Raw genomic sequence first — 13,365 nt, forward strand, 5'->3', positions numbered from 1 at the left:
TTTCTGACATGAGGAAGGAGTTGAAGGCTGCCTATGAACTAGCAGAGTCCATTGCTGCTAAGCAAAATGATAACAATAAGCAGAAGTATGACAAAAGAATCAGATTTTCACAGTTGTTGCCGGGAGACAGTCTTGCCATGGAACCTTGGATTACAAGGGAAGCATAAACTGGCCGATTGTTGGGCATCAAACCCATATGTTGTTGAAAGCCAGATGCCAAACCTACCAGTGTTCCGGTTGAAACCTGCAGATGGTGATGGACAAATCAAGAACCTCCATCGAAATCACCTCCTGCCTCTCGGGAAGAGAATATGTCCAAATCCTGTATCTACTATAGATCCTACACCTAGGCCTACATGGAGAGTTCTTAGATAGAGAAGACAGACAGAATGCACAGACAAGCCTGAAAAGGAAAAGACATCACCGAAAACGCCAGATAAAGACTCTGAAGGGGGAGAGGTTAGACCCAGTGATTTTGTTGTAAACAAATACACAGACTCAGAAGATGAGGACTATGGATTGTGGTATGATTCGACTATTGAACCTCTCACGAACAACATGGATGATGATACATTGGAACCATTCAGTCTGGATTTGGATATTCCCTTATAGTGGTACCGGTACCGGTACCAACATGTGTTTCGGTACTTTTCGATACTTTTCGATACTTTTTCAAATAAAAAGTGAACGCAAAAAATGTCAGTACTGACTTTATTTTAATAGAAAATCTTAGAACAATAACATATTTATCAGTAAATAAAATAAAATACCACAAAGACAAGCTTTTCTAATGCACACAATTTTAAAAATGTGAAAATATAAATACAATAATATAATATAAAATATAATAATATAAATAAACCAGCTCTATTTTTTTCTTCCAGAGCTACTTTTGTTAAGGGGGGGTGGCGCTTGCTTTAATCACTGAATGTGGCTTTTCTTCCTGAGTAAATGACCTGTCGTTCCCTGAGCTCAGTGTGCAGGTCTGGGTGCTGGTCCTTTAAGTGTTTGGCTAAGTCGGAGGGGTTTCCGCTGTTAGCCATGCATGTTATAAACACCGTTTACACAGTGGTGCATCGGCGTTAACTGCCTCGCCTTGCGCATTTGTTTTTAGCTAAAGTACGGCCATATCGCACTTCGCGGCGCTGGTTTGTCCGCAAGTTGCGGCGTGGTGACGGTTGCAGCAGCCATTCTCCTCTCCATGCTTCGCTCGCTCTCTCTCGCTCTCTCGCGGTCTCTCCAAGCTTTCCTCCTGCTCCGTTTGTTGCTACCGTCCACGCTGCTCGCTAACTTGCTAGCCGTTTCCTCCGGCTTGCTTGTTTTTTCCTTTTATCTCCCCAAGCTGCCGGTCGCTCCTCGTCCTCTCAGCTGTAGTTACAACGCAGTGACGTCACGTGGCGAGTTCGCCGCGCTATTGCGGGCGCTGCCGGCGGCGCTGCAAGTACCGGTCCCGTCCAAATGCAATATAGTACCGTTTTAAATGCCTCAGTACCCTGGTACCAAATTAGTACCGGTATACCGTGCAACCCTATTCCCTTAAGTGACCTGACTGGTCAGCCAACAGCAGTTGAGCCAGGAGTAACGCCGGAATGTGTGGAGGAATCTGAAAGGAACAGTGGAAATGAACTAGAGCCTACTGAGAAAACAGAATCCAAACTACAAGAGACATGTGAGAACCATGAAAGAGACTGAAAGAGACAAAACACTGACTTACTTACTGACGACATGAAGACACTGACCTTGACTTTGAGACAGACGCTGACTTTGGCACTAAGACCAGACCTCAGAGACTAAAGAGGGCCCCTTTAAGGTTAACTTATGACACCCCAGGTTGTCCGAGTATCATAGCAGCCCCTACTGTGAAATATGTTTCTTGTATTTACAAGTGGATAGGTACACCTGTCATTGCTTACCAGATGTGCCATGATTGTTTGTTTTAAAGATACAAAGTCATGAGGGCATGCTTTTATTTTGGTGGGGGGAGAGTCTAATACTCTGATAAATATCAGATGCATTTATTTCATTTTTTTATTGGAATAAGATAAAACAGCAGTCATAATGGTGAGGTTAAAAGTTACATAAATAATAATTTGATATAAATTATTTGTTTAAAATGGGTGATATTCACATATAACTTCAGGGTTTGAATGCCTTAAAAAGAAGTTAAAAAGTAATTCTTATTACGTTTGTTACGGGTGTGAGTTCATGACCTCAGAGTTTTTTTCACTTCCGGGTAGACGAAAAAAGGAGGGAAGAAGTAGAAGAAGAAGAAGCAACGTGAAATGGCGTCTAGGCGTTAGTATTGCACTGTTTTGCTGCTGGACTGTGGGTTTCGTCAGTGTCGTGGTTTTGTCCGTTTCATCATCGGACCGTGAACTGTTGTCGGAAAACGCGTTGTGTGGTTGAGTTGGACTTTTCCCTGCCGCGTTTGTTTGGAGGACACGAAGCAAGTTCGGCTAAGTTAGCTAGCAGGAGCTAGTCTAACGGCACGGTCATTGTCGAAAGGAGACACCGCCTGCGCGGACGGGAGGAGCTAGTTTCGCCGGGTCGTCTAGGAGAGTTTCGCCGACGAAGGCTGCTTCGCTGCTGCCGAGGGAGACGGAGCTTCGTCACTGCGAGCTGCTGCGGGCGGAGACGGTTGTGACCGCGACAAAGGTGCCATTCATCAGCTGCGGCCGGGTCCCGCTGATTTCACCGACACACGGAGGTACCGTTATCAAAGGTTTCCATCATGAGCTCCAACTGAAGCGCGCCAACGAAACACGAAACTACATTAAGAGTGCACTCAAAATTATATAGTCTGAGGGACAACTATTACTACCCGGGTTTGTGTTTTCTTTGTTTTCTTTATGGTGAATGTGTTTCTCCTGCATACTTTTTGAATACATTTTTCTAAAATTGATATCCTGTGTTTGTATTATTCCATTGTGTTTTTTCCTTTGAAGTATTGCATTCTGCATGACATCAGAGTTTACAGGTCGGAGTGTATTCCCTATAGCCTCTGAACGGTTGTTGGCGAGAGTGAGAATCATATATTACCCTAGACAGTTATTGCTATTTGAGATGTTCTTTTACCATAAAATATTGAATTAGGGTTAAGGCTTCACTTTAGAGCATAAGGTGGGTTCCTTAATACATGAGCCGGTGGTAAAAGGGTTACATATATATAATGACCTTGATATTCCCAGCAAGCTAAAGGGACTAAACCACACTACAAAAAGACACATGCAAGATGGCTACTCTACTGAACATGTACATCAAGCAAACGAAAGGCTACTCTCAGGTGAATCCGTGGAAATACAAAAGGCCCAGGTGAGCGTTCCGCCCCGTTTTATGAACTCTGGACCTCTGCCTGGGTCCTAGTGCCCGCCCTTTAAACCTCCCTTCGACAAATACATGACAGGCAAAAACTATACAGGCCTCTTCTCAGGTATGACCTTGGACTCCTGGCACATTTCTTGACATACCGCCTGTCAAACGGAGGGTGTAGAGCTTCCTGCATATTTTCAAAATAAAATAAACAGACGTGACGGTGACATGCCAGGTAACAAAAGTCATTAAAATCTTGAAATCAAACAAAGCTTATGTAGAATGTGTTGAGTTAAAATAGAAAGCAGTGAACTGTGTCTTTTATAAAATGAACATGTAGTATTTAATTTAATAATTAACCAAGCGTCCAAGTCCAGGGTAAATGTCACATGGTGTGTGGCCAATACATGAGAGGAGATCTCGAACTTACTTTGAAGGGCAGGGAGTCGTTTGTGAAACTAGAGACTTGACTAAAACAAAAGATGCTTTCGCTTTTCTCACTGACGACTAGAGACACCTCCTTTAGATTAAATGCGGAGTGGTTTTCAGGAGCTTGTCCTAACCTCTGCCCAAACTGGTTGAGGAAAAGTAATAATCTGAGTTTTTTCGCCTGTCTGTAATCGGGAGGGGAAGGAAGGCAGTTAAAGAGGTAATCCAGCAAATCGTGCCACATATCTGCTCCTCTCAAATGGCTCGTCGGGTTTTCCTGGTCTGCCTCATCTGCTCTGCCTTCTGCCATGGTGAGTTTATGGATTATGTGGTTTGGGATTGTTAAACCTTTGCACGTATCGTGTCGACATGAAAACACATCCGCGCAGGTCTAACGTTGAGTGAGCCTGCACAACTCGGTTAAATATCTAATTACAGCTAATAAAGATGTCTGCTTTATGGTTTAGTACCGATGTCATTTTTGAACTTTTTGTGGTTAAAATTCCAGTAAATGCTGTTTAATTTATATTTTAATTTTGTATTACTTCTGAATACAAAGGGATTTTTAATGTTCTAACATGTATGCACATAATTTATATCGACTTGATACATATACAGTGGATATAAAAAGTCTACACACCCCTGTGCAAATGCCAGGTTTTTGTCATGTACAAAAATTAAATCAAGATAAATAATTTCACAACTTTTTCCACCTTTAATGTGACTTATAACATGTACAACGCAATTGAAAAACAAACAGAAATCTTTCAGGGAGGTGAAGTAAAAATAACCAACTGAGATAATGTGGTTGCATAAGTGTGCACACCCTTTTATAACTGGGGGATGTGGCTGTGTTCCGATTTAACCAATTACATTCAAACTCATGTTAAACTGGAGTCAGCACTACCTGTCACCATTTAAAGTGCCTCTGATCAACCCCAAAGAAAGTTCAGCTCTTCTAGTAGGCTTTTCCTGACATTTTTGTAGCCACATCTTCCAGCACAAGCCATGGTCCGCAGAGAGCTTCCAAAGCATTAGAGGGATCTCATTATTCAAAGATATCAGTCAGGTGAAGGCTACAAAAGGATTTCCAAGGATTTAAATATACCATGGAACACAGTGAAGACCGTCATCATCAAGTGGAGAAAATATGGCACAACAGTGACATTACCAAGAACAGGACGTCCGTCCAAAATTGATGAGAAGATGAGAAGAAAACTAGTCAGGGAGGCTGCCAAGAGGCCGACAGCAACACTGAAGGAGCTGCAGGAATTTCTGGCAAGAACTGGCTGTGTAGTACATGTGACAACAATCTCCCGTCTTCTTCATATGTCTGGGCTATATCTTACAAAGAAAAACATCCAAGCCTGGCTTGATTTTGCAAAAAGACATCTGAAATCTCCCAAATGCATGTGGGAAAATGTGTTATGGTCTGATGAAACCAAGGTTAAACTTTTTGGACATAATTCCAGAAGGTATATTTGGCGCAAAAACAACACTGCTCATCACCAAAAGCACACCATACCTACAGTGAAGCATGGTGGTGGCAGCATCATGCTTTGGGGCTGTTTTTCTTCAGCTGGAACTGGGGCCTTAGTCAGGGTGAAGGGAATTATGAACAGTTCCGAATACCAGTCAGTGTTGGCACAACACTTTCGGCCTTCTGTTAGAAAGCTGAAGATGAACTTGATCTTTCAGCACGACAATGACCCAAAGCACACATCTAAATCAACAAAAGAATGGCTTCACTGGAATAAGATTGAGGCTTTGGAATGGCCCAGCCAGAGTCAAGACCTGAATCCCATCGAACATCTGTGGGGTTATCTGAAGAGGGCTGTGCACAGGAGATGCCCTCGCAATCTGTCAGATTTGGAGCAGTTTTGCAAAGAAGAGTGGGCAAATATTGCCACATCAAGATGTGCCACGCTGATAGGCTCCTACCCAAAAAGACTGAGTGCTGTAATAAAAGCCAAAGGTGCTGCAACAAAGTATTAGTTTAAGGGTGTGCATATTTATGCAACCAGGTTATTTTAAGTTTTTTATTTTATATTTTTCCCTTTTAAAGGTTTCAGTTTGTTTTTCAATTGCATTGTACAGGTTATAGGTCACATTAAAGGTGTAAAAAGTTGTGAAATGATTTGTCTTGCTGTCATTTTTTTACATCACGAAAACCTGGCAGTTGAACAGGGATGTGTAGACTTTTTATATCCACTGTACATCTATTTCCTCCAATAAAACAACATCCCTGCAATTAATCCCAATTAGCTGAGGTAATGTCATTTTTGTTGACTGTTAGGTCAGTGATAATTTACTTTTACTTTTTGAGGCTGTAGTTTGTGTACTGTTATGTTGGACTGAATTGAAAGGTTTGACAGACTAATCTTGACTTGATGGTCTGGTCACTTTTTCTGGAGCTTTCAACTGCATGTTATTGACTTGTAGGAATACAGAAAGTTAATTATATAATTTAAGTTAAGTGAAAAGGTGGTTTACATTGTAACATGTCAGGACTTGAATCCTCCTCCCCAACGGTTATTTTGACTTTTGGTTCTGGTTTCCTCTGACAGTTGATAATCTGAAGATTGGAGTCTACCAAATGCCTTTTATAAAGAATCCACACCAGGATGTTATTAAAAAAAACAGTCGGTTTTCAATCACAAAGAAAAGTAAATTGAGAAGCTTTTTTTTTTCGGACCATAGTGGAGAACACCTGAAGAGGAAAGTTGCATGTTTGGGTCACAGGGTGACAGCTGTCTCCATGACAACTGAGTGAACTCATTTGAAATGCAGTTCAAAGTGCCATACATAGCTAATAAGAAGACATTAAGTCATGATTTACAAAGTCAAGCATTAACCTGCACCGTTGACTCTTATATTGACTGTTAAAATAACAGGCCCTTACTCGTCATAGATACGACCCAACAGCTCTCTGGCACAGTATTATTTGCATTGGATTATATTAGATTGTACTGATGTATACCTAATTGTCAACTCAGTGTGCAGAGCTGCTGAGGTGTTGAGTTGTCATCATACCCATCAGCGTTACAAATATACCTTCACACACAATGCTGCATGTTTCTAAACGTCTCTGCTCTCTGTTTTCAGCTGCTGGGCAATCTCCAATATATGCACTCAAGGGGGGGGAGGTCACCCTAAAGCCAAACACTGGTGGAGACGTTAAGGCAATTCTGTGGATACACAATGGCAACATAGTGGTAGAGTTTCGTGGCAAGGAGCAATATGTGTACGACACGTATGACAACAGGGTCACTCTGGACTGGTCCAATGCAGTACTCAGTATCACCGACCTCAGATTTGAGGACAGCGGGGAATATAGAGCGGAAGTAGGCAATGAAAAAGGGTTGCGTCGTTCATTTTATAAATTGGAGGTGATAGGTAAGTTATCCTTTATGAACTTTTTTTTTTTTTTTTTTTAACAAAGTGGTTATATGCAGTTACCCAGTAAACAAAGTCACCTGCATTACAGGAGCTGGAAGTAACAGAGTAGCAGTGTCAGAGACGTTTTCACCTGCACCCAGCAGTGCAATGATTCAGATATCACAACCAGTTATCTCTTAATATGTCACCTATACAAGTGATTCCATAGCGCATTTACTTTTTGTCTTTTTGATGGCCTTACTATCAGCTGAGACTTTGCTCTCCAGAAAATGACTGAGCACCATTTCCATTATGATCAGTGTACAGCTGATACAGTTATTTATTATGGCCATGATTTATTGTCTTACCTCTAGTAGTCATAGTCACCTGAACTTATTTATACCTTTAAACATGTAAGCAAAGGAATAGAAAACAACAACCTGCTTTTCCAGTCCTTTTATTTATGTTCTACCCTCTTTTGTGAGGCTGATTCTTCATTTTTTTTTTTTCTGATAACGTTAGCCTCGTAGCATAATTACCTAAGTCATATTTCAATGTTTTTGGAAAACAAGAAAAAACAAAATTTTTAGAAATCACATTGGTGTTTTGTATTGATATTGTAACAGTACACTCAACCAGATGTGTGAACAAGTATGCAAAAAGAAAAAGACCCATCATCAATTCCCTAACAAATAAAAGTGACTTAGGCAGAATATGCCATGACTAGGCATTTCTTCTCTTACATATAAATACAAACATAACATAACCAAAGTTGTTTTACTCTCCTAAATATAACCAAGATGTGTAACTTGTCCATAACCAAGTTTTTTCTTGTCTAAAGCAGAAAATTAGGGGTGATGTTGAGTATTTTAACACAGTAAACCATGTTATATTCAAAGGTTCACTGCAAAAAATCTAAATCTAACCAAATACTTCTTATGTCTAGTCAAAATGTCTCATTTCTAAAAGAAATCTATTTGCACTTAAAATAAAAAGCAAATGCTTGAAAAATGACTTCACTTGAAATTTTGCTTAAAAATGTCTAAAATTGCCTAAATGTCTTTTTCTGGTGATGTTTCTTAAGTGTAAAAATTTGTTAGGTAATATTTATTATTTATAAATAATATTTAGCCACTTCATTATCTTGTAGCAAAACATGTGATTTCAAGTTTAAATACACAGTTCATAATCCCTTTGAATGACTGAAATTACATTAAGTGTCTAGAAAATTGAAGAAATATAAACTCTTACCAGATGAAAATGAATCAAAGAGAAGAGCTAATGCTTCACTTGTGGACGGCCGTTCTGCCATTTTGTTTGTATCAAAACGGCCTAAGTCAAAGAGATGATTTACGCAGGTAGTGTTTTTGGATTCTAATACAGTAAGTGTTGTGATTGGCCAAGGACATAGGCAGGAAGGCAGGAAGATGCAGCAGTGGTAGGAGAGTAAAGTTATGGAATAAGTTAGATATCACAATTTGGCCAAAAAATGACTCAGGCAATTATGCTATGAGGCTAACGATAAGCACATTATGTCCTCTATACCTTATCCCACGTTCAAACACATTAGAGTCATTCACGTTGGTATGTATTAATTGATTTGTTCTTTCATGTATTCATTAAGAGAAGGTCGCCAGCCCCAACATATCCTGTGAGATGAGCGACGGCGGCAGCACTATCGTATCTGCACAGCTGCTGTGTTCTGCCGTCTACCGACCTCCAATGAAGTTTGAGTGGAGAACACATGGAAACCTGCAGCCTGGCCAACAGTTACAAATCTCTCTGGGGGCTGAACATGATGATGAAGTGTACACTTGTAATGTGAGCAACCCTCTGAGCAGTGAAACGGCAACATTCACAGCAAAGGACTGCTACCCAGGTAAGATTTCACATTCAAAGAATGGCAGAAATTATTTGTGTGTTTCCCTCATAATCCATAAGAATATGGGAACAAATTAAATTTCTCTTACAAAAGGTTATTTTTTTGTAAGAGAAATTGCGCAACATATTGCTTGAATGTTGTTTTAGAACTGAAAAATGTAACTAAAGGTTGCTGTGAGATTCACTTTTGTTCTTTCTGTGCAGACGGTTCATCTGGAGGCAAGATTGTCGGCATCGTTGTAGGTGTTGTCTGTGCCCTGATTGTCATCATCGTTCTGGCCGTAGTGTTCTTCAACCGCCGCCGTAAAGGTAAATATTAAAGAATTTCACACCTAAACAGGAGAAATTTCAGCAACTAGTTGATATACAATAATACAGACATTGACATCTACAGTACATATTCAGTTATGAGTAATTGGTTATTAATAAGCTCTGCATTGGGCAAGTTTATTTGTTTATGGATCAAAATTTCAACCAGTATCTATAGAAAGCCATTTATGTGTGACTGTAATTTATAAACATACCATTTCTTGCTTATTTTTGTCCTCTCTCTCTCTCTCTGTCTCTCTCGCACACGCTCATGATTTTCACTATAATATGCATTACCATTAGGTTTCTGTTTTGGAAAATAATTGGGCACTCTGGGATTAGACCTTGGAGCAGAAAACACCTGTTGACAAATCAAGCTGAGACACATGTTATAATCTGAAGGAGTAGCTATTTGATTCACTTGAGTGCTTACTTTAATGCAGCTGTGTGTTACTTGGGAAATGGCCTTTTGCCTCTGAACAATTAAAGCCTCTGCAAATTGTTAGCAGTCAGGTGCTCCTCATTTTACTGTCTGTTTCAGAGGCAGAGGAGGATGAGGAGGCACACTCTTCTCCTGAAGAGGAGGATGAGGAAACACACTCTTCTCCTGAAGAGGAGGATGAGGAAACACACTCTGCTACTGAAGAGGAGGATGAGGAAACACACTCTTCTCCTGAAGAGGAGGATGAGGAAACACACTCTGCTACTGAAGAGGAGGATGAGGAAACACACTCTGCTACTGAAGAGGAGGATGAGGAAACACACTCTTCTCCTGAAGAGGAGGATGAGGAAACACACTCTTCTCCTGAAGAGGAGGATGAGGAAACACACTCTTCTCCTGAAGAGGAGGATGAGGAAACACACTCTGCTACTGAAGAGGAGGATGAGGAAACACACTCTGCTACTGAAGAGGAGGATGAGGAAACACACTCTGCTACTGAAGAGGATGTGGAAACACACTCTGCTACTGAAGAGGAGGATGAGGAAACACACTCTGCTCCTGAAGAGGAGGATGAGGAACACACTCTGCTACTGAAGAGGATGAGCGACACACTCTGCTACTGAAGAGGAGGATGAGGAAACACACTCTGCTACTGAAGAGGAGGATGAGGAAACACACTCTGCTACTGAAGAGGAGGATGAGGAAACACACTCTGCTACTGAAGAGGAGGATGAGGAAACACACTCTGCTACTGAAGAGGATGTGGAAACACACTCTGCTACTGAAGAGGAGGATGAGGAAACACACTCTGCTCCTGAAGAGGAGGATGAGGAACACACTCTGCTACTGAAGAGGAGGATGAGGAACACACTCTGCTACTGAAGAGGATGAGCGACACACTCTGCTACTGAAGAGGAGGATGAGGAAACACACTCTGCTACTGAAGAGGAGGATGAGGAAACACACTCTGCTACTGAAGAGGAGGATGAGGAAACACACTCTGCTACTGAAGAGGAGGATGAGGAAACACACTCTGCTACTGAAGAGGAGGATGAGGAAACACACTCTGCTACTGAAGAGGATGAGCGACACACTCTGCTCCTGAAGAGGAGGATGAGGAACACACTCTGCTACTGAAGAGGATGAGCGACACACTCTGCTACTGAAGAGGAGGATGAGGAAACACACTCTGCTACTGAAGAGGAGGATGAGGAAACACACTCTGCTACTGAAGAGGAGGATGAGGAAACACACTCTGCTACTGAAGAGGAGGATGAGGAAACACACTCTGCTCCTGAAGAGGAGGATGAGGAAACACACTCTGCTCCTGAAGAGGAGGATGAGAATGCACACTTTGATCCTGCCAGTGAGGATGAGGAAACACCTGTATTCAGACACCTCCCAGTAAACTCAGGGCCCCACACCAACACCACCAGACAACAGCACCACCCTTCAAGAGTCCCCACACACTGCATGTTCACACCCAGATGGGGAAGAAGAGCTCAAGCCCAGCCGTGACTCAGACGAAGGGGCGGGGCAGTCGGATAAAGGCAAAAGCGAAACTGTGGGATGCGACCCCGGAGAAGAACAGCCAGGCAGCGAGAGCTGCAGTGAGGATGAAGGATAAAGTCGTTGACTAGCCTTCATGCAGCCTGGCAAACTGAAAGAAGATTTGAGAAGGAAGCAGATAATGAAAGTGCATCAATGAATACAGAGATGAAGGCAGAGCGGATAGAGCATGGATGAATATCAACGTTCAGATGCAGGAGAGACGGACATACACTAAGACTAACTGACAGTTATTATTAGGAGGTTGAAAACAGACGGGTGGTCATCTTTCCCTGTTACCTGTTTAGTTTTTAATGTAACGGTTTAAATGAATTCAAATGAATATTAATCAAATATTCGGCTTCATTTGAAAGTTATGTTTTTATTGTTTGTCTTTCATAGGTGTTTAATGTATGCTTTTTTAAAAGAATCACACAATTATGAACAATAATTTGGATTTTATATCATTGAACAACACTAATTTTATAAATATATTATGAGCTTATCATAAGACACTTTTTGATGTAGTATAATATAAGCTTAGTTGGTCAGCCGGTGAATATTTATTCCTTCATGCATTTTTAAAATGACTGAGGAAGGAAGCAGAAAATTATTATTTTGAGGTTGAAAACAGACGGGTGGTCATCTATCCCTGTTGTCCGTTTCATTTTTAATGTAACAGTTTAAATGAATTCAAATGAATATTGATCAAATATTATATTGCACTAATGGCTGCATTTTAAAGTTATTTTTTATTGTTTGTCTTTTAAACCCATGGGTGCTTAATGTATGCTTTTTTAAAAGAATCACCCAGTTATGAACACTAATTTAGATTTTATATCAATTGAACAACACTCATTTTATAAATATATGATGAGCTTATCATAAGGGGCACTTTTTGATGTAGTATAAGCTTAGTTGGTCAGCCGGTGAATATTTATTCCTTCATGCACTTTTAAAATGTTTCAAGCATCCCTTCTTTTTTATTGAGACCAGCTTGTTTATGCTAATCATTGCTGTGATCACTTTTTAAATATTTTGCTTGGCTCAGGATATGTTTGATCCTTGATTGTGACACTACAGCTCCATTGTACTTGGATTTTGTAAGAATGCGTTTGTGTCAGTAGGGGGCAGTGTTTATTAGCACTTACCTCTAGTCATGAACTGATTTTAGAAATGAGAAATTAGCTTTTGAATGTCTAACCATCTTAACACAGAGAATTGAAGGACATCCTCAGCTATTGAGGCAAACCTAACAAACACACCATTGGAAAATGTGAGAGTGTGGCTTTACAGGAATTGATTGCAGCACATTTGTCTAAAGTCGAAAATCTGATATCACTCTGAGTTCCCGGAGGCCAGGGTGTTTGTGATGAGTTGTATACATGCAGTGTCTGGGACTGTGCCGTCTGCATAATTGAAGGTGAACTCGGTGAAAAAGCTGCCACGGTAAACCGTCAAAAGCAGGTTTCGCCCACTGCTGGATGACAGACGGTGTGGATTTCTCCAGGTATACTGGTCCGGCCCATGTGAGAAAGTCACGCATGATTAGTTTAACCTCTGAGTCACAGAGGAGTCTGTGATCTGCTACCAGCTGACCTGCAGGGTTCAGGCCACGAGCAGGGGGAATGAACACTATCGTATTACTGTGATCACAACAAATACCACGGGGATATTAGAGTATTGAATTATTTGTGGGGAATCGGGGCTCTGCCTCCTCTGACGCGGGTCACAATGTGGTTCCACTGAGACACCGCTGATGTATTGATGGCAGCGGGGAAGCTCCCATCTCGGCTCAGAGTCGTGGTTTCACCATCACCTTTTTTTTTTTTTGTGAAAGAAAAAATAAATGTGACAATGGCAGGAAATGCGTTAAGAGTTGGGAGTTCTTATTTCCTCTCCCACATCATAAAGTGTAATTAAACTGTGAAATGTTCCTTCAGATAAAAAATAAATTACACATTTTCCCTTCAAGTGTTTCAGTCCTTTTGTTGTTGGCCTTGTTGCAACAGGAGAGAAGGAGAAAAATGTGCCACCCTCCAGAACGGCCTTTTCGAGTTGATTAGCAT

At 41.1% G+C, this 13,365-nt stretch overlaps 1 protein-coding gene across 2 annotated transcripts in view; it reads left to right on the forward strand.

The window, feature by feature from the left end:
* LOC311010230 (hemicentin-1-like) overlaps positions 1–13,365 on the forward strand; it is an 87,361-nt gene that overhangs the window by 50,664 nt on the left and 23,332 nt on the right. For both annotated transcript variants that reach the window (XM_084040771.1, XM_084040772.1), the window contains exons 4-5: positions 6,844–7,134; positions 8,741–8,995. In XM_084040771.1, the coding sequence (XP_083896897.1) occupies positions 6,844–7,134; positions 8,741–8,995 (546 nt within the window). The remainder of the gene's footprint in view (positions 1–6,843; positions 7,135–8,740; positions 8,996–13,365) is intronic.

This window comes from Eutrigla gurnardus, assembly GCF_963514095.1.
Source record: "Eutrigla gurnardus genome assembly, contig: SCAFFOLD_59, whole genome shotgun sequence".
Classification (NCBI taxonomy): Eukaryota; Metazoa; Chordata; class Actinopteri; order Perciformes; family Triglidae; genus Eutrigla; species Eutrigla gurnardus.